Source organism: Egretta garzetta, unplaced genomic scaffold, assembly GCF_000687185.1.
Source record: "Egretta garzetta isolate BGI_Z169 unplaced genomic scaffold, ASM68718v1 scaffold34, whole genome shotgun sequence".
Taxonomy (NCBI): domain Eukaryota; kingdom Metazoa; phylum Chordata; class Aves; order Pelecaniformes; family Ardeidae; genus Egretta; species Egretta garzetta.
In genome coordinates, this window is record NW_009259586.1 from 4,383,783 (window position 1) to 4,404,864 (window position 21,082).

At 44.7% G+C, this 21,082-nt stretch overlaps 1 protein-coding gene across 1 annotated transcript; it reads left to right on the forward strand.

Moving 5' to 3' along the window:
* Positions 1–693: 693 nt before the first annotated feature.
* Positions 694–20,705, forward strand: GGA3 (golgi associated, gamma adaptin ear containing, ARF binding protein 3). Its single transcript, XM_035893318.1, has 17 exons — positions 694–2,010; positions 5,244–5,328; positions 6,078–6,153; positions 6,693–6,791; positions 7,608–7,731; positions 8,695–8,798; positions 9,342–9,422; positions 10,610–10,747; positions 11,757–11,838; positions 12,330–12,446; positions 13,449–13,712; positions 14,360–14,427; positions 14,827–15,149; positions 15,684–15,949; positions 16,135–16,304; positions 17,030–17,140; positions 18,327–20,705. Exons 1-17 carry the CDS (start codon positions 1,971–1,973, stop codon positions 18,435–18,437), a joined length of 2,259 nt encoding a protein of 752 aa, XP_035749211.1. The 5' UTR covers positions 694–1,970; the 3' UTR covers positions 18,438–20,705.
* Positions 20,706–21,082: the final 377 nt, after the last annotated feature.

Here is a 21,082-nt window from a genome sequence, read left to right on the forward strand (position 1 = left end):
CCGCTCTGGTGCCCAGCGCCCTCGGCGCGACAGCATCGGTGAAGGAGAGGTGCAGAACTGTGGTTGTGGGGGCACAGCAGCGGGTCGGGTCCGTTAATCATCAATTTGCTTGTTGGGAGGTGTGAGGAATGGTGCAGGTTTGTTGGGAGGTGTGAGGAATGGGCAGGTGCTGAGGGCTCACCGTCCTCAGCACCTGCAAGGCTTTTGGGGGTTTTTTTGACCATGAAGGCTCATGATAGGTGTCTGTCCCTGCTGTCTCTTCTTCCTTCGCCTGAATTTTGGTTAGCTAAGTGTACGGCCGTTGGCAACTGTAGGGATTTCACAAATAAATTGTATTCATGTGTTATACAACTGTGATTTTTAAGCAGACAAACTGCTTTATGTCTAGCTGCAGTTTCAGAGTAGGATGTCTATTCCATACCCACTGGAATATTTAAAAATCCTTTGTCAAGATAAGATATTTTTTAATCACAGGATCTTCAACATTAGAGATGGGGGGGACAGACCCATGGCTTATTCATCCACAGCCCTTGCTGAGTATCACCTCCCTGTATGTTTGCTTGTGCTGTCCATGGCTGGCTTTTGGGCTGTTGGCGGTACAAAACCTAGCACTGCGGGATCCTGTCCCAGTGCTGGTGGATCAGAAGGCAATTCCTGAATGAATCAGTCATAACAGCAATTGTTTTTCATATAATCCACACACAGGGGCTCCTGCTGCTGTCTCTGGGAGGCTCTCCCGCACATGCCTAGCGTGTTGCTGAGATTTTCTTCTTTTTTTAATAGTTATTTGTTTGATTACAGTGGTGAGTGAAGTTCCTAAGAAGTTGGGTACCAGACAAACAGCAGAAGATGGTGCTTACCCTAAATACCTTAGAGTATAAAACTTGTTACCCTTTTGGAGTTATCCTTCCATAAACAAGATTAAATAATTATTTTTCTTTCTTGGCTTTTTTGTATAAAATTCAAACACATACATGGTATCATCATCTGTTATAGGAGTTGCTGGCTAAATGATGCTTTCAGCTTTTACTTCTCATTTTAGATCAATCCCTTCTGTCCCCTCACCATTTTTGCTCCTCCTCTGAACTCCCACAGTTTGTCAATATCTTTTATTGTAGCCAGTGAGACACATGAAGAAACACCCACATCCCTTCCTTTTAATCTTTCTCTGAGGAGAACTGACTCACCAAGTTCAGTTTGTGTGTGAAAATATCTCTAGTAGGAAGGATATTTTAGGTTGTATAGCCTGGAAAGCTTCCTGTTTGTTTGTTCTGTGGGGTTATTTTTTAATTGTGGAAGTTAAGAGAGGAGTTATCTCTCCTTCCCCAAGCAGTAGGATATTCTGCACCAGAGAACATATGCTAAAGGGTAGTGTTGCAGAGGCCTTACTCACAAGAAATATTGCAGTGAGCCTGATTGCAGAGGTGTACACATTTTTCAAGGCTTGAGTGTGGCGCTCATTTAAGAGGATGCATTTATGCCAGGTCACTGCTACAGTGATTTGTGCTGGTGTGATTATATCGCTCCTCCCATTGTAGGGGAGCATGGAACATTTAGTCGACGTAAATTACCAGAGGAGTTGTGCAGACCAGGAAGGCAGAGTGGAAAGGCTGGTACATTTGAGTACTTTCACCAGGCCTTCTGAGGTTTGTTTTTTTTTTTTCTTGTAACCATCACAAAGCTGTGCCATGTCTAACACTAACCTTGAGGGTGTGCACCGGCTGTGCCCTTACTACAGGGAAGGGCCAGAATTGCTCAGCAGCACAGCCAACTTCCCGTCACAGGGAGATGGAAAATTTCTTCGTGCCAGTGATTTTTTTCTTTTTTTCTCTGGACTGGTGGTATGCAGCCTTCCACGCTGCCCTGTCTCTGTTATCAGGTGGAGTCATGGACCCATGAAGTAACATCATCCTCGTGTCCTAATACTGCAGCAAGATCTGCACTTCAGCCAGTGATGATCTAGCATCTTCATGTCTCCTGCCTCATTTCAGGCAGCTGGGATGAGAGAAGGTGATTCTTTCTATTCTCTCCTTGCCGGCAGGCTCTTCTTCTGCACTTAGCTGAAATAGAAGAGGAGGTTAGAAAATAATGTCAGTTGTACAAACACAGCTGGATCCTTTGACTTTAGCGCTGCCTTTTCTCCTGCATCCAAAAGGAAGCTTATTGTATCACATTCATGTCAGGCTTAGGCAATGTCTAGCTATGTAGTAGATGCAGATAGATGAAATACTATGATTGCCTTCATTTGGATTTCCTTGTATTGTCCTGGGTCAGCATTCTCCTTCTCCTGGGGATACAAACAGAATCTAACTGTTAGACTGGATATGCTTGGGCTGGAGATTCCCAATTCGTATGCTAAGCCTGACCTGGGATGGCGTTTGCCTCATTTCAGTAGAGAAGTAAACGCAGGAAAATACAAGCATTTGTTACCAGTCAGTTAATGGGCTGTGGTTCTCTGCGTTCCAACATCGTTTGTCTATAGAGAAAATAAGCACCTTTGTTTCATATCTAATGAGGCATCTGAATGTTGATTCATTAGCATTTCAAGGTCTAGCAGAGCAAGGGAGGGCTGAATGGCTCTGATGCTTGGGTCAGATGTGAAGCAACTTTGTGTCCTAAGCACAGTGGTGTCTGAAAGCTAAGGCAGAGATGGTGGCAAGACTGGGGTAGTGCTGAGATTTATGTTCCCAGGTTGCTAATTCAGATTCACTTGGTTACCAACGTGAAGTGGGATTTTCAGGATAGGACCTGCTGGTAGACAAGTGTCTCTGAAAGCAAACTTCATAACCGGTACCATGCCTTTGTTGGCAGTTTCAACAGAGGAGCTAAGGATTTGGTATTCCGGAGCACCAAACTCTTCTTCCTGGAATGAATCCTTTCATACAAGGGTTGAAGCGTATTTATAAGGCAGTGCAGAGGAGCTCCCTGCCCACATTTTAAGTGTTTTGCATAAAAATAGAAGGTTTTAGGTTATGCTTTCATTGATGTGATGTGGCTTCTTATAGGGGTGTCCTGAAAAGGTTAAGCAAGGTAATTTAGTTCACCTGGGATGCTGTGTTCATGTGGCTGTACTGAGATTGCTATCCAAATCAGTTCAGCTATCCATACACACCGGTGTGGGCTGCCATGCAAACACATCGATCTCCAGAGCCAGGGCAGGAATTCTGTTCAAGCTTATTAACCCCTGTGAACTGGGCTTTCACGTGGAGATTTTATGAATGTTAGAAATAGGGTGTTTCTTCATGTGGATCATAACTCCCCTTCAGTAATCTCTCTCTCCTGAGACTTTACTGTCTTTATGTGAGAGCTTTTGGTGCAAAAACTTAGATGAATCTGAACCAAATCTCAGAGTGTGAAATAATCTAGTGTCATTCCAAGAAATCTTTGGAAATGTTCAGAACAGCTTTAAAATTAACATTTAGAACATGGAAATGCTGGTTACATTTTCCTGTTTGTACCAGATCTCTTTCCCAATTTCAGGATATGCATCCAACAAAGAGTTCATTTACTTGAGTGTCCTTACTTGTTTGTGCTCTTCCTGTATTTATTAAATTCCAGTAACTCCAGCCAAGAACCATTATTTCTTTCATTGAGGCCTGCAGAGCAGCAGAGGTGCTTTGGAGCACCAAACCGTGTCCAATACCATTTGACTTGCATGAAAAGACCTTAGATTGTTCTGAGCCCATGGTTTCATGATGCTTCCAGGGTGTTCAGCAGTTGTGAGTGTGGTAATAAGGTTTAAGTGCCACATATGTTTTGAACAGTTGCTTGGCTCTGTAGCAGCTGCCTTTTAAACTAAGCCTCCCTTGAATCTCTTGAGTTCAAAAAGTAGTTTGGTAGCTTAGCTAATGCAACAAGATGTGATCCTACAGTTAGTTCTCCCTGGCTGCTGCCTTTTGCTTATCTAGGGCCCCATGAATGTCAGCAGTGGGCACAGAGATTCACCCCCGCACATGCAATGCATGGAACAATTTACAAAATTGCTTTACAACTATCCTTTCGTGAGGAGGAAAATACGAGCAAACCTTCTAGGACTGCCACAGTAGGAGGACTAAGGTGCATGGTGAAAGTGAGGTTTCAGAGTAGATATTTGACAGCTGTTTTTATCTGCCTGTGGAAAGGTAAAAGGATATGTTGAAATTACGATAAAAAATTACACTTTGTAATGTAGCATACGTTTATTTCGTTATGCTTCCTTCTCTGATGAAAGTGCAGGGATGTGTGTTGGGTTTTTTTTTTCCTGTCTTTCTTTCCCTGCTCTACACTATCTGGCAGTATTTTCTTTTCTGTATCTATTTCCATTAAAATTTTGAGGAAGGCTTCTTAAATGCCCCACCTTAGATATATAGCTACAGTTTGTTGTTTCTTCCCTTACAGGAAGAAAAATCATCATGTCCAGTCATCTTGGCTGGAAAATTAGATTAAAGCAGGAATCTTGTCTGCTGTAAATTCAGTGTTCCATCAGAGTTAAGTAGAATACATGGAGAAGATGCATTCATAACAAAAAAAAGATGCTGATAGCCTCACTATTCTGCAATCAGTACAATAAGCGAGGTCCTGGTACCCAAGGGAGGATCCTTCAGGAGCCTGAAATAGCCCAGTCAGTAGAGCATCGGTTTCTCAGTTTGAGCATATAGGATTTGAATTCCTGATCAGGTACAGGCTGTGCTGTTTATTACTTGCAAGAACAACTCAAAGTATAATAATAAATTTCAGTTCCTAATTCCCAGGAGAAATGCCAAGGCATCCAACAAATCAGCTGGCACTCTAAAAACAAGTCTTAATGCTAAATGACTTGTATTAAACATCTGATGTTCCAGCTCTACTTCTACAAAACTCCCAGGGAATACAAAAATTATTTCCTATGTAGAAAGTGTGAGGGTTTAGCCTTTAAGGTGTTTAATGTTACAGCCAAATAGAAGGAGATAGCATTTCAGGCAGAGGGAAACTGTGTGAGGTCAAATATTTTATCTTCTACTCTCATTTAGAGTATGGAAATAGCATGTTTCTAAGTACTTGAGATTTGGCACCTGGTTTTTTTGGAAGGCAGTGATTCTTGCTGGATATTTGGATGTTTCAACTTGGACACACCCTTTTCCCTCAACAGACATACCGTGTGTGAACTTCTTTCACCTTTTTTATAGTTGGCAATGGATGTCAAATGCTTTTCTCTAGGAAACGCGTGACCTTTTGTACTGTTTCTTTTGCTTGATTGAAAATATGTTCTCTTTCCCTTACCAAAGATAAAGCCACTAACCCATCTAACAGGCAAGAAGACTGGGAATACATCATTGGATTCTGTGACCAGATCAACAAAGAACTTGAAGGGTGGGTGTCCCAAACTGCTCTAGACCTAATAAATTAACATTCACAGTTTAAAATATATCATTTTATCATCAAACTGTCATGTTTTCTTTTATATATACTGATATGGCAAGGAAGATTTGGCTACAAAAGAAACAAGATGCTGTGAAGTGTGGTTTCTCTTCTATGAAAGGCAGCATGGCTTATACACAGACTGAGCATGAGAAAAATGGGAATTCAGAATCTGCCTCTAACATCAGCTTCTGCAGCTGCACGGTTCTCATCTAGCCAAAGTTACTCTGTTTGCCAGTCTGTAAAGTGGGGTTATAACTCTTAGTGCCTGATGGGGCTTCACATCCTTAAAATCTTTACAAGGCTTAAGTGAGAAAACCGCTTGGGTCACAGCATTCCTGTGAGCTAAGAAGTGTTTTCTTCTGGAAAAAGGAAACTAATGCAAGAGAAATGAAGTGATTTCCTGGGCTGGGGACTGTACTGGGAGTTGTTTGGCCCCTCCCAAGGAGGAATCTGGAATCGCTGGCTCAGGCTACCAGCCCTCGCTTCCTTTCGTATGTGCAAACACCCAGGCTTAAAAAAATGCCCTGAATATTTCTTGTTAGCCTTTGTGCACTGATGGAAAGAGAAAAAGCACTAAATAGCATTTTCTTTTAATTGTGTGAAAGGCATCTTGTTTAAACGGTAGAATTTGTGAAAGTCTGAAAATCCTTCAGCATGTTCACCTGCTTTGTTTGTAATGGGGATCTGCTTTGTTTCAGGCCACAGATAGCTGTGAGACTCCTGGCTCATAAAATCCAGTCACCACAGGAATGGGAAGCAGTCCAGGCCTTGACAGTAGGTAGTCCTTACTCCTCCTTTTAAATCCAGTTATATATCATTTTACATCATCTGTGCAGAGTATACGGGAGCACAGTGTGTGTCAGTGGGGTTAGTGGGGGCTAGTTCTGGGGCTGAATGCTGGGCGGGGGTCGACAGTGAGAGGGAGCATAGTGGCGCAGTCACAAATAATTCTGGTTTAGTTTTATCTGCTTTACTTTATCTTCAGGCAAGATTTGTGTTCATTGTAATGTGCAGTCAGAAATAACTCTGGTTTAGTTTTATCTGCTTTACTTTGTTATCTTCAGGCAAGATTTGTGTTCATTGTAATGAGACCTAATGGTGAGATAACTTAGACCCATATATACCTGTCTGAGGGTGGGAGACCAGCCTGTCTTGATGGGTCATCCCTAAAGATGGGAGAGTCATGCCTGTACCTCAGAGCAGGAATACGTGTTTCACTGGCATGGCTCCTTCAGTACCCCCTATAAGCAGAAGATAGTTACACTGTTATTGTACGGTTCATTTCAGCCCCTGTTTTTGTTACTTGAATGCAGGTGCTAGAAGCTTGTATGAAGAACTGTGGGAGAAGATTTCATAATGAAGTAGGGAAGTTTCGCTTTTTAAACGAGTTAATAAAAGTTGTGTCTCCAAAGGTTAGTCCCTGAGCCTTATGGCTCTATCTGTTTTTTGTTTGGCCTCTGTAAGCTACAAGCAACATCCAAAATGTTTGCAGTGCTCTGTCTAGCTCATTGCATTTATTAGCCTATATTCAAGAGCATGTGTTAGCTAAGTTGTATGGGGTTTTTTTTATGCTCTGCTTACTCTTTTTCTCAGTAAGCTGTACTTATTTATCATCAGTACATAGTCTTGGTACTATTCTAATCCTTCATGTAATTCAAGGGCTTCTAAAGCTTGAGCTGTGTTTTTTTAAAAATGAAACAAAACTCCAGCGTCAGTGGAAGAGAAGTGTGATGCAGAGGTTAAAACAAGAGACTTTGCAACACACCATAGAGCTCTAGTCCTCACTCTGCTGCTGACTTGCTGTGTAAAGATTGCCTGGCTAAGTCCCTCAACGTTCATGATCAAAACAGTTTAATGTGGCAAAAAATAGACAGAGGCACTCCATGGCATGGCTCGTGCAGCAAAGTATTCCCAGATTCTTTCCCATAAGACAGGGGAGGGAGTGGTTATCTGTGTTCCTGTAATTTTTAAATAGCAAAATCATGGAACCAACAGAATAGCTGCTTTTTCTTTTGCTGAAGAGAATCACAAAGCTTCTCTTCACTCTTATTCCAAATATATTAGAGGAGCATTTTCTCTTCTTGATAAGATGTGTCTTAGATCATCTTGGAACTTGGCTTATACACCTTCTAATGTATGTCACTGAACTTCCATTCTCTGGGATTGGGCTTTATTTTTAAAAAGAAATTAAGAATGTGGAGAGTTTACATCTTTTTTTCTGCTCTTAGTACCTGGGAGACCGAGTCTCAGAGAAAGTGAAGACGAAAGTCATTGAATTGCTGTATAGCTGGACAGTGGCATTGCCAGAAGAATCCAAAATCAAGGATGCCTACTACATGCTGAAGCGACAAGGTAGGAAGTCAGCTGCTTGTTCATGCATCCTCTCCAGCCTGTGCTTTAAGCAGGAGTGTCACAAAATATACAGCTTCTAATTACACGGTGTCAAGGCAAGCTCTGAGGGGAGACAGAAAAGGGAGAAATTGCCTGAGAAGCTTGTCGTTAAGTTTAAATGCCTTGGGCTGGGTTGGGTTGGCTTTTTTAACTAGATTAGTTAAACACCTTGCAAATACTTTTGGTTTGGTTTGCAGGCCCTTTTTTGAGATTTTTCTGGAACTGGTTATTAAATGATTTGAACAAGGCTAATTTGAAGTGAAATAAGAGCCTCTGCGTAGCCTTTTGTGTTCTTTTAATTAGATTGCTTTACAATTGTACCTTTAGTTCAACTGATACACATTTCTTACATAGGCACAGTGAAAAAAGCTCAGCTGGGAAGCATGCAGTTTCAACACAAGGAAATTTGGTTCCAGGAAAGCTCTTGAGGTAGAGCAGAAATCTAGGGTTTTGACAGTGGAACAAGCAGGAAGCTTGGCTCTTTCCCCACTTGTGGTTAGGAGCCTGCTCATCACCCTGTTTCGCATTGCTGTCTACTTTCCTGCTCAGCTCATTTATACAAACAAATGTCACGCACTTGAGTTTGCACAAAGCTGGATTGTCTGGGACTTCACTTAGTGGTTCAACAGCTAAAGTGAAAGGGGGAAAGACAAATAGTGGAGAGCTATTGATTATACTGAGCTATTAGAGGAGCAATATGGACATGGCAACACATTTGCTGGGGTTTTGGCTTTTATCAAAGAAAACTTCGTTTCTCCAGCTAGCATGCTCAGTGATTTTGATCCTATATTGTTCGTTAGAGCAGTGTGCTAGTATCAATGGACAGATTGCGTGTTTGCTTTGGTAGCAGTCTGTGAATAACGGGGTGCACTGCTTGGTGTGACTGCATGTGCAAATTCACATGAGTTCCCTTTCTGCTTTCAGGGATCGTTATGTTTGATCCTGTGATTCCTGCAGACAGAACCCTGATTCCTTCTCCACCGCCTCGTCCCAAAAACCCTGTGTTTGATGATGAGGAGAAATCCAAGGTACAGTGAAGACTTGTATCATAATCATTAATGAAAAGTGATTACTCAATGCACATTTAGAATAAGGAAGTAAAGTATACTAATTTGGCTTTTATTTTTGGGGTGACAGTGTGTACTTTCGCAGAATTCATTGCTTTGTCCACCTACCTAGTCTGAAGTTGCAGTTAAGGCCTTGTCTGTGTTACCATTATGAGGTTATTCCTGGTTAAAGTGCCATCCTGCTGTAGTACTAGAAGGCAGAGAACATTTCACACACAGGACCAAAAATTATGTATGGGAGGAATAATTATCTAGCATCAGAAGTCTCTGAGATTTCACAGTATTTTATGTCCTGTGTAGAAGCAAGAATGCAGCAACTCACATAAAATAATAAACCATAAATGACTCCTGCTGACGTCATTGAAACTATGAAAGCTGTGTAAGCTTTGTAATAGTGGGCTGTATTTCTTTTCCCCCCAAACTGTTCACTTAAATTCCTTTCGCCGTTTCCCTTTGCCAAAGGGTCTTTATTTGTTTCCTGAATATCCTCTTCTCGTCTTACAGCTTCTAGCCAAACTGCTGAAAAGCAAAAACCCAGATGATTTACAAGAGGCCAACAAGCTTATAAAATCCATGGTAAAAGAGGTAAGAAATTCCTGTAGGATTGGTCCAGTCAGCAGTCTGCTTTCCAGGTTTTAAGCAGTTTGACTTCAAAATGGCAGAGCTTTAGGGTCATGTGAATGGCAGAACCTGGGTTTTTCAAGCTCCGGGAGCACGGTGTTAGTGCATTCCTTAGTTAAGTTGTGGGGACTGAATGAGACCGACCATCAGCAACATCCAGCCTTTTATTATTTTTTAAAACCTCTAACAGTGCTAACTTGCATCTAATCCCTGTGGTTACCAGCATAAAGGGGGTGCCATCTGATGAGTTAGTTGGGCTCTGTGTGATATGAATGTGTGGTAATTTTGACTCCTGCTCACAACTGGGAGATGTTAGTATCAGAAAAAACGTGTCCAGTTGGTGTCTCTGGTGGAGGACAGGACAAGAAGGGGCAAGGATTGAATGTCCCTTGTTGTAATTAACTATGTTCTCATCACTCAAGATGGTTATTCACATCAGGGTTTGGTGGGAGCATCGCAGTACCACCCCTGGATACTGAGGACTGAGTCATTGGACTGGGTCTTCTCACACACAGGCTTCATGGAAGCATCTTCCTGTTTGTAGAGCTGTGATGCATCCACCCATGGCCGTCATTAAAAACTCTGGAGTCCGGGAAATGACTCACTGTGATTCTGGCAAAAAAAAAAAAAAGGGTAGCTTCTAGACTGAAGGGGATGTATAGGTTACTGAAATGTTTCCATTCAAGCTTCTCTTGTCTCCAGGGCAGACTGTCCTACATCTTTAGCTGGAATCTCAAATTAGAGACAGGTGGATATTTTCTACCAGAGAGTGCTTGTTGTTCCTAGTAAATGTTTTGCTTCAAACACATCTTTTTCATAAAATGGCATCAAGTGACCAAAAAAAAAAAAAAAATCTTCTGAAAAAGTCAGAAAGGAACTTTTGGGAACTTTTCTATTTCTAGTGGTATAATTATACATTAAAGTGTATTTAATGAGACTTTTTTGAAATACAGGGTTTTCTATCTTTTCAGAATGGTGATGAAAAGATAATAAAATAAATGAAGTTTCACAGGAATGGAGAGGTTTTGGGGTTGGTGCTTAACCTTAAATAGGCATTACTTGACATGATTTACAGATAATACCTGCTGTTGTGATGCTGGAGACCTGTACAAGGAAACTTAGTTTTTATGTCTGTGTTTTATGCCTGGCAGGATGAGGCTCGGATTCAGAAAGTGACAAAACGCATGCACACACTGGAGGAAGTAAATAACAATGTGAAGCTGCTGAATGAGATGTTGGTTCATTACAGCAAGGAGGACTCGTCAGAAGCCGATAGGGAGCTTATGAAGGTGGGTCTGAGCTGCTCCTTCTTCCCAGAAACCCTGGAGTCAGTTCCTTCTTCTTACAGACTTGAGTTTTGCAGAGAATTACAAACAGTGCAGTAAAATGGAGGACAATGGCGAGAAACAAGGGCAGTTGTTGGAAACAGCAGGAAAGAAAATAACCATGTTTTTAACACCTTTCACCAAAGGACTCAGTGGGTAATAGCTTGGTTTTGAACATGCTTGAAGCAAGGTACAGCTCTTCCTCAAAGATGCAGCGTGGCAGAATCAAGAAGCTGCAGTTTGTAATTCTTGCTCCTATTAGGACGCACTGATTGCAGATCATAATTGTCCCTTACAGCACCATGGATGAATAAACTAAAGGCTGAGTGGGACAGAAAGTATGTCCTCTCCTTCAGAGGAAGAGTTTTAGCTAGTCTTACAAGGTTGGGAGAACATCAAAAAGGTCAAAATCAAAACAGCCACCAGGGGTGGTTGGATAGGCCCAGGACCTTGAAGAGTTGCACCTTATGTGATTTTAAAAGTTAAAATTACTCATTTTTAACAACAAGCTCCTGAAACGATGGTAAGAAGGTGGTTTGTTTCTGTGAAACATTTCCTTCTTGCCACCTTTCTTCTGTGTGGAGTAGTGGTTGCAGGACAATTGAAGCATTATTATTGAAGCACGATTCTGCTCTTCCTCAGGCTTTTAGGGACTACTGTAATACAAGGAATGAACATGTCTTTTGGACTAGAGATAGCTGTAAGTGCTGATGTGAGGGAGGACTGAGAGATGTTGTGTTGAAAATGGGGGTTGTGTTTAGACTCCCAGGCTAACATAATGCTTCGCAGCTCTGTTCAAAGGGCAGGGGCAGGAGGTCTTGGTGATCCAGCCCCACTGGCACATTCAACTCTGGGAGACTCGTTTCTCTGTTCTGGGCTTTCCAGCGCATGCCTGGGGAGTCATTGTGTTGACTGGCATTGCTGACAGTGGCTCCTGGCTGATGAAACCCTTTGTCCTAATCTGTCTTCCTAGGAGCTCTATGAAAGGTGTGAAACCAAAAGACGGACATTATTCAAGCTGGCCAGTGAGACGGAGGATAATGACAGCAGTTTGGGTAAATGAAGCTGCACTTCTTTTTTAATTGCTTTTGTGACCTGTGACTGTGCAAGGGTTCAGCAAGGGAATGGCTGCTGTAAAGACGCCTCTTCGCTGTGAATGCACTTTGCTTTGAGCAAGCAGATAAAAGACAAGATCCTTGCCTCTTTATGCTTATCTTTTAAATTCAGGCAAGAACTTAACAGTAGAGTTGGTGGTTAGGGAGGCTGGGGGTGATAATGGGAGACAGCTGCTGCTTTGGAAGGGGAAGGGAGTTGCTGTGGGGAACAAAGCCTTGGACTCATTTTTTCATTGTTACTGTAATGTGCAGGGACCTGGAAAGGTCAGGGTATTGCTTAGAGAAGCATGGCAAAGACAGAGTAATGGAGCTCATAGCCAAATAATTATGTTTTTTCTTGATTATTATTTAGTTGATAACTGAGTACTCTCAGCATTAGTAGGAGCAGAGTTACTAAAGTCTTGGAGGTTGTTTTTGTCTCTTGCATGTAGGGGATATTCTGCAGGCCAGTGACAATTTATCCCGTGTGATAAATTCCTATAAAAAAATAATAGAGGGACAAGTGGTCAATGGTGAAGTGGATCTCCCTGTGATGTCTGTAGTGGAAGGTGAGTTCCTGGGAAGCCAACTGTTTAATTTTGAATCCTGCAATACTAAGTCTTTTGGACGGGGTTTCCTATTAATTGTGGTGAAGTAGGCTATTGGTGGTCCTTGTGGCCAACAGTTTGTGAATCAGAGTGGGACAAGACAGCTTCTAAGCAGTAGATAGACAATTCTGGACATGAGCAACAGTGCTGCAGCTTTGCATTTTCCACTGCTCGTTCCATATTATTGAAACCTTTGGTAACATCGACAGCAAGCCTGCATCTGAACGATTTGTGTGGCTGAAAATTCTCATACATTTTCCTCTCCACATCTGTCCTGGTCTTAATGGTGACATGTAAGAAGAGGATGATTTTATCAAAAGGGCAATAGCAGGAGAGTGGGAGCCAGGCCAGGGGTCCTGGCTTTGCTGGCAATTCTATTTGTGAATTTAGGCCAGTCACCCACTTCACATGGCAGTTTCACCATTGAAGGTCGGGACGTGTGTGGCAGAATTACTGTTTGGGAGTCACGTACACATTTCTGCATGGAGAGCAGTAGGGGAATGCATAATGCTGCCTGACAGCATCTTATTGGGATGAGATGGTCCTAAATATGAAGGGAATTCTAGATCCAGACAATATGAATTTTCCTCAGCTCTCTAGCGGTCTGGTAGCCTTTATTTATTGTAATTCTGTAGGATCTCCCAGAGCCTCATCTGAGCTCAAAATATTTTGAAAAGACTATGAATTATGCTAGAGGAAGCACTGGGGAAAGAGCAGTGGTTGGAGCAGATGTTGCTTTTCAGATAGAAATTTCCTAAGTATCTGGGTTGATTTTAAGTAGCTTGTGGACAGCAAATAGGTGGAAAGCATGTGGGCTTTCTCTGTTATAAAGAGCCATAAGCCATGATTAAATGAGGATGTGTGTTATCTAAACCATCTCTCTGGTAATTCCTTCTGTACATTGGGTTTGCTCTGAGCCTTTTGCCTTCTTTCCTAGTAGTGCTCTTCTCCTGTCCGCTGCAGGGAGTAACTCCACCAGTAATCTCAACACCCTCATTGACCTTGCTGGATTGGATGTCACCAGCACCCCGCCACCTCCAATGCCACCCACCACCCTGACGCCAGCCCCCACAGTAGCCCCAGCAGAAATCCCCATTCTCCCACCTCCTCCCCAGACGGTCTCACAATTGCGGAGCAGTTCCTCTAGCCAAGTGGAAGCCGCACCCGCTCAGCAGAGCAGCACAGCCAACTCCTTGTCCTTGCTGGATGAGGAGCTTCTGTGCTTAGGTAAGACACCGAGGGGCCCAGAAAAGGGCTATTCAATCCATGCCTAACAAAGCCTGCTTTCTTCCTTCAGTGTGAGGGCTGGCTGTGCATGTGGCATACCTAAAAGGAGCACAAGATGCCTTTGGTTTCTAGAGAAGTCTAGGGGACACTCCCTTGCATCATCCTGAATGTAAGACCTGGTTAGTGAGTCAGTATTAAAAATGGTGATCTTCCCAGAGTAGGCTGCAAGTGAAATAACAGTTGAGTGTAACTGCAGTCTGATCTCTGTAGGTGCTCGGACATGCAGGCTGCAGTTTGGCACAGACTTCACCCCTGACTTTGTAGCTGTGCTAAAGAGCAAGGTGCCTTAGAGGGGTTGCGTATAGGAGCCTGCAGAGTCTCTGCCTGTGGACCCCAGATATGAACAGCAGAAGACACTGCAGATCAGGAAGGGTTAGAAGAGCTGTGTGTAGGGGATGACTGTCAGCTACTGGTGCTGTCAGTCTCTTTTCCTCATCATAGACTTGCAGCCCATTTCAGTCTTTCATCAGGTTCTTGGGCTTTGACAGAGCTGAATCAAGTAGTTTGACGGTACTGAAACAACTGCCAAGGGATGACACCTAACTCATTTTCTCCTTTAGTTACCTAGTTGTTATTTTCCCTTTCAGGCCTGAATGATCCAGCCCCTACAGCAGTGAAGGAGACATCAGAAAACAACCAGTGGAGCATGTTTGAGGTACAAAGGAGGGTCTCAGGGGAAGGGGAGGGAGGGACTGTCATTATCAGAAGTCTTGGGACAGACTTTGTCACCTTGGAGAAATGTGTGATCACACATACAGGTAGAGGGGCTGCTGTTCCTGAGGGGAAGCCTGGCTTAGCTTATCTGGGATAGCTGTGTCTGAACAGAGTAGATATCCCTGAACCTGGCTTTCTCAGCTTCCCATCTGTGCCCCATGATGTTAGCACTTCCTTTGCTTAAATTACAGATAAGATGTAGTCCTGACATAGGCCACAGACTTTGCTGCTTGCCACCCAGCACCTGTTTTTGCGGTAAACCTGTCTCCCCCTGTAACAGTGCTATCTCTACGACAGGGGGAAGCAGTGAGTTAGAGCATCTGCTTGTCTTCTCTTTCAGAATGACCAGTTGGACCTGGATTTCTTTAATCCGAAGATGGTGACTGTTGCTTGCAACCCTGCAGGGAACCCTCTTCTCCATCACACATCCCAGACCACGGGTGGAACGTCAGTCACGCTGCCCTCTGCTTTCACAGCCTCTCAGACCACTCCCAGCATCCCAGCACCAAACTCAGCACCATTTGTGTTCTCTGCTGTACCAGCTGCCCCTGCAGGGCCTCCTAAGACTACTCCAGCTGCTCCTGGGTACTTGAGCTCATCTGTGGGGAGCAGTATGTCACATAAGATGGATGCATTGGGACAACTCCTTGAAGAAGCCAAAGGGTAACTGAAAGTCCTGCACGTTGCTTTGTCTCTGCAGTTAGGAAGCCAAGCTTGCTGCAGCATCAGGTTCAGGGGCAGACTTTCAACCCCCTGGTTGGGTAGAAATGTGTGATTGGGATTTTTCTTCTGAGAGGGTTTCAGTTTACGTGTTAATAGGAGGGTCCCACCTCTGTGAGGGAAAGGCAGGCACTAGTAGGGAGAGCGCAACAGCGGTACTGTTGCCTGATACAAATGCGCGGTGTAAAGTTGAACAGGCTGCTAAAGTACAGAGGCCTTTGCCCATCTTAGCCTTGCCCACCTTTGCCAAGGTGGGGCTCTGCTTTCTTCTCGACTTAGAGGAGTGATGCCTAACCCTACCACCACCACTTCCCTTGTAGCTTTCCTTCTGACACGAGACTGTACTGAGTCACAGACTCTTATCTGGCACCGGGCCACTGCTTTGTCCTCATGATCTGCTGTTACCTCTGGGTTTGTGGTGAATTGCCTGCTTCACTTTCAGCTCAGTTTCCCATGTTTTTTCTGTCTCTCTTCCAGGACTGCCACCCCAGGCATGGCAACACCCTCGGTGTTCCCCGGGGTTACTTTGCCAACCACTGTTGCCTCTGCCCCGTTAATAGCACCTGCAGGGCTTCCAGCCACTGCCCCTGGAGCCCCTCCAGTTCCTTTCCCAAGCAGCTGCACTGCTGGCTCAGGAAGTCCTCTCTTCCAGCCGGCATCATTCCAGCAGCAAGGCAGTCCCATGAAAGCACCTGAAATTTCTTTGGCCAATGTCCATGTTCCCTTGGAATCCATTAAACCCAGTAAGTATCTCAGATTTTTTCACCTTTCTCTGAAAATTTTTTAAAGCAAAGCTTCTTGACAAAGCTTATGAAATAGAGAGAAAGGATGAGATGTCCCAGCTGGGCAGTCAGATTGCCTGATGCTGCTACAGGTCATCTTCTACAGCATAAAGCTGCATTCCTCTCCCCTTCTCTCTCTGCCGTAGGCAGTGCCCTCCCAGTGACAGCCTATGACAAGAACGGCTTCCGGATCCTCTTGCACTTTGCCAGGGAGTGCCCGCCGGGAAGGTCGGATGTGCTGGTCGTGGTAGTCTCGATGCTGAACACGGCACCACTTCCTGTGAAGAACATCGTGCTGCAGGCTGCGGTGCCGAAGGTAGGGACACGCGGCTCAGACCCATGGCAACGTGAAACTGTGCATTCGGGAAGGCCAGAGTATGAACTCAGGGACTTGGGACAGCCTGGCTCTGCCTTTCTGTAGGCTTTGCTCTGCCTGTTTCCAAAACATGAAGGTGGTTGTCAGAGGCAGAAAACGCTGAACAAGGATAAGTCAAGAACTGCAGGTAGTTAGTGTCCTATTTTTCTTGCTGTCTAAGGTCAATCCAGCTGTGTCTGTTCATGAAGGTGGCTCAGATAGCACAATGACAGGACTGTTACGTGGATAGAGCTACCCTTGAGGTCTTTAGAATCAGCATTTCTAAGACATCCTAAATCTGACAATATCTTCCGTTCTAGTCTTACTGCACCTAGGTAATTTTGGATAGCCAGCTTTGTGTTTTGAAAACTGGCCCAATCTCAGCTACAGTCTGCCTACCATCGTGAAGGTGTTCACATTAAAAGCTCTGACACAAGAGCACTCAGATAGGAACATGTTGTTGGTGTTCACCAGACCAGTGCTTTTACTCTGGACTGACTTGTCAGTCTACCTGTTCCTGTTGCATTGTACAAGCTGGGCTGGCTCTTGTTTCCTCATCCTCATGTTTGGATTGATTCTTTTCAGTTTGGATGTGTGCTGTTATCTCCCCAGCCTGTGCATGCATCTTTCATTGTCCCCAAGGTAGGAGATAATCCCTGAGGTTCCACTTTCTTTTTCATTTGCAGTCCATGAAAGTGAAGTTACAACCACCCTCTGGCACAGAATTGTCTCCATTCAATCCCATCCAGCCGCCTGCTGCCATCACCCAAGTCATGCTTCTGGCAAATCCTACAAAGGTGAGAGGGGCAGTGGGATTTATCCTGTCCTTGTCAGACGCATTTGATGTAAACTGAATTCTACAGACCAAATGTTTGAGCAGATACAGCTATTTGTTCCGAACTTGCACTCCAGAGGTGGTGACTGCATAACATTGGTGTTTCACTTCAGGGCTAGAGGAGGCTCTTCCCCAGTAGACTTCATCAGCCAGGAAAGGTGTGAGAAGGACCTGTGCATTTCTCCCAGCAAAAGGGCAACAGTCACATAAGGCTCGGCTTTAAAGGGTAGCAGTGAGGAGCTGTGTCAGGAGCTCTGACTGCCTTCAGCACTGGAACTGCCTGGCTTTGGTGATAATTAGACTGATGTCAAATTAGCTCGTGCTGTAGAAATCCTTTGCTGTGTTGAGGCTACAGCCTGACAGAGCTGAACCAACAGACAATTGTCAGGTCATGTCTGTTCCAGAGTTCTTTGAGGATGTACCTGTGTAAAGGGTTAACTCTGGTTAACACTTTTTTTTTCTGCTGATCGTGCTGGAAGCATCCAAGTAGCTGTTTTTCCTTGCTGTAGTTATTTAAGTAGCCTGCTCCATAAAGCTGAGGGCTGTCTGCTGAAGTAGTTTGTAATCATTTGACAAATCTAGATGTTACTACTTGAGAATTACAGCAAAAGTGTCCTTAAAGTATCAGCTGAAAGCTTTGAGATCAAATGGATAAATGTCAGAGGTGGATTGTTGAAAAACTTTGTAAGGTACATGGAGATCCCCTCGTTGAAGGACTGGCTCCATCTCCTGCTTACTTTTTCACTAGGAATTTTGCAGAACAGGAACTGTTTTATCTTCTTCCATATGATGAGGAATTTAGTTTTGAGAATGCTGAGCTATTGCAGCAGCATTCTTTGGGCTCACTGGAGAGCAGCTAAGCAACGGGTGCTGGCCACGTATGTGCAAACTGTTATCACAGGTCGTTCATGCTTTTCTCCTCCTGTTCCATGCTAAGCAATAAAGCTTTTGTGGTATAAAACCTGTAGGGTAAATAACTCAGGGTTGCTAAATAGCTGAACTCTCCAGGAACTTAACCTTAGCCCTCTTCCCCCCACTATGTGCAGCAGAAGACTTGTGCACTCTGTAAAGCTGTAACAGTGAAATGTTTCGTTCGGGAGCAGCTGGGGCTGTTCTCATGTTGCCCTCGGGTTTTGTCTTTCCTGCAGGAGAAAGTGAGGCTGCGATACAGACTGACCTTCACCCTGGGAGACCAGCCCAGCACAGAGGTTGGCGAAGTGGATCAGTTTCCCCCGGTAGAGCAGTGGGGGAATCTATGACCCTAGGACACTGCCAGAGACTCTGTGACAGGACCAGGAAAGGATCCCACAGGACTGGAATGAATGTGACGTGGGGAGGGACACACACGCTATCCACTGGTGATGTTCCGCTTTGTTTACATGTCCTGACCACTCTGCTTGTAGCTTTAGTCCAGAATGTTTTGCCCCCCATTGAAGGGGTCCTGGAACATTTACGCCAAGCATGAACTGAGTGGCAGCCAGTAACAGGCCCGGCTGGCTGCTTTTATCTTGACCTCTGGGGGAATCTGGTTCTATCTTCCACTCTATTAAACTTGAAGTTACTGTGTTTTGAGGGGAGACCTGTCAGCAGAAGGGGCTTTAGTTGGCTTGTTCCTGTACTGCTGTCCGGAGATACCTACAGGCTGGTGGGGTAATGATGCCTCCGTGAGCTCCCTCAGTGCAGAGCCCTTACGCGTGCCCTCCCTCTGACTTTTACCTCCTCAGTGCCAGACCGGGCCCGCTAAGCATGTTGAGCAATAATGCTGGCTCCGTGAGGGAACGCTGATTTTTTTTACACTGAAATGGCACTTCGCTCCCTTCCTTCCCCTCCGCTGCTTCGTTCCCAACGGCCAATGTAAGCAGACCCTCGCTCTGTGTTGTGCGACACTGCTGTATCTTTAGTTGTTATATTTATTTTAGCTGCCAGCCACCTCCCTGTTGTATCCGTTCGGGGCAGCTGGGGCTGAGTTTTGTATGCAAATGGTTAGGATGGTTATTTTTCTGCCTTCCTTGCATTCCATAGGGTGGGGAAAAGAGGAAATGGGCAGTGAGGAGGTGAACAGGGCTGGAAAGGAGTGGTCTGTGTTGGTGGAGGACAGCACCTGGAGCACAGACGCGTCTTTACAATCGCTAATCAGGTGCAGTGACTGAATCCAGGGACAAGGAGAGATGCCTCTCACGTCCCCTCACGCAGGCAGTATTATTATTGTAGTTGAATACTGTGTTTTATTGAGATGAGTACAATGAAATACAAGATGTAAATAATAGAACTATAGGATATCTAAATAGAAACAAGCGGACAGTGAAAGGAAGGGAGGCTCCACTGGGCCGTGATGATGCATGTGCTGGGTTTCGTGCCCTGTTTTATTTGTTCCCTGTATTAAGTGGCTAAGTGCAATTGTCTCCGCAAGGGGCAAAGCAGTTTTGCTGGACATCAGTGTTCTGCGCTAACAGGGGGCAGAAGAGCTGACCCCTCTAGCTCCAGTCTTACAGGAACTGGGTTTAAATCACCACAACTTGATTCTGGCAGTCCCTTCCTTCTCCCTCTCAGTTTCCAATCTCAAGCAGTGCCTCCGCTAGCTTTGAGACGGACTGTTTTAAATGAACATGGTTTTTTAACAGCCATTGACAAAAGCACAGACAGGGCAGGTCCTCGGACATGCAGCTCAGCGTTTCTGGCAGTGCTGTCGAGCCGCAGCTCTCACCAAGCCATGAACTGGAGCAGCCAGCTCAAGCGCTGAGAAAATCAGCAGGAGGAGACCCCTGCCTGTTGTAGGAAGAAAACTCCAGAGGAGGAAGTGCTGCTGGAATTAATGGCGGCTGTAAAACCCGTTACTGCAAATGCAGCTTGGAGGTATTTATAGTTGAGTTTTCTTTACTGTGTTGCAAAGTAAAAATCAATAGAGGTGAAAAACTCAGCGGATTCAGAGGCCTGAGGCCCTAATCAGAGGCACCAGGCAGTTGCAGGAGCTCTGAATGTGGAATCAAAACTCGGCCAAGGAACCTGCTGTAAACTCCTGGTCTGAAGCGCATGAAGAGCCCAGCCTTGTCAGCTCCCTGCTGTAGAGGGCAGGTGAGAGGGGTGGGCACACTCTCTGGATCCTTAAAGAAAGCGGTCTGAAATCGATGGACTAGGGTAGGAGACAAGGAGAGAGTTCTTCCTGCCTCAGACACGTTCTTGCCAGCACTTTAGACGCAGTAGGCGTGGGGCAGTGCTTAGGCCGGGGTAGTGTGTCCCGAGGAAGCAGGTTTCACTGCTGGCGGTGCCTACGCGTGAATCTCACTGTGACTTTGAGGAAGCCAGAAGAGCACACGTGCTCTCTGCGGAATGGTTTTGTTCTCAGTGTTAACGGCAGCGCGCTGCCCGCGCTGTACAGCCAAATGGAAAGATGCCGTAGTCTTGCTGTGCGGAAACACATTGTTAAAAGCTTTGGAAATTAAACTATGAATGTTCCTTGTGTGTAGGGTGAGGTTCCTGCTTCATACCGAACAGCCGTACCTGTATATACATCTCAAATGCATTTGTTCTGCTGCATGTTAAATAAATTGTTTTCCCTACTGTGCTCTGTGGAGAGCCCTTACTAACGACTGCTCACGGAGTCCAGTGCTGTCTCTGGAAAGCCTAAAGCTTAACCCGTCATCTCAAGAGCATCCAAACTAAGCGAAACTGGAGAAGTTGCTCTTTTCCAAAACCCCCAGGGGTGTGAAAGGTGAGCTTAATTTCAGTGCTGGGCATTGAGAGGTAAAGTGACTGAAAAAGCCAAGGTAACGCTGCCATCAGTAACGAGGTCTGCTTTGCCAGGCAGGGTTGCCAGAGCAAACTGGAACAAGCAACCCTAACGTTTTGACGTAGCTCCTTTGTAAAAGTTACATTTACTTTTTTTTTTTTTAAAGTTATGTCTGTG

Coding starts and splice junctions, on each gene's coding strand:
- GGA3 (XM_035893318.1), top strand. CDS start 1,971: ATGTCTCCTGCCTCATTTCAGGCAGCTGGGATGAGAGAAG. Junction 5,329..6,077: donor ATCAACAAAGAACTTGAAGG/GTGGGTGTCCCA, acceptor GCTTTGTTTCAG/GCCACAGATAGCTGTGAGAC. Junction 15,950..16,134: donor CTTGGAATCCATTAAACCCA/GTAAGTATCTCA, acceptor TCTCTGCCGTAG/GCAGTGCCCTCCCAGTGACA.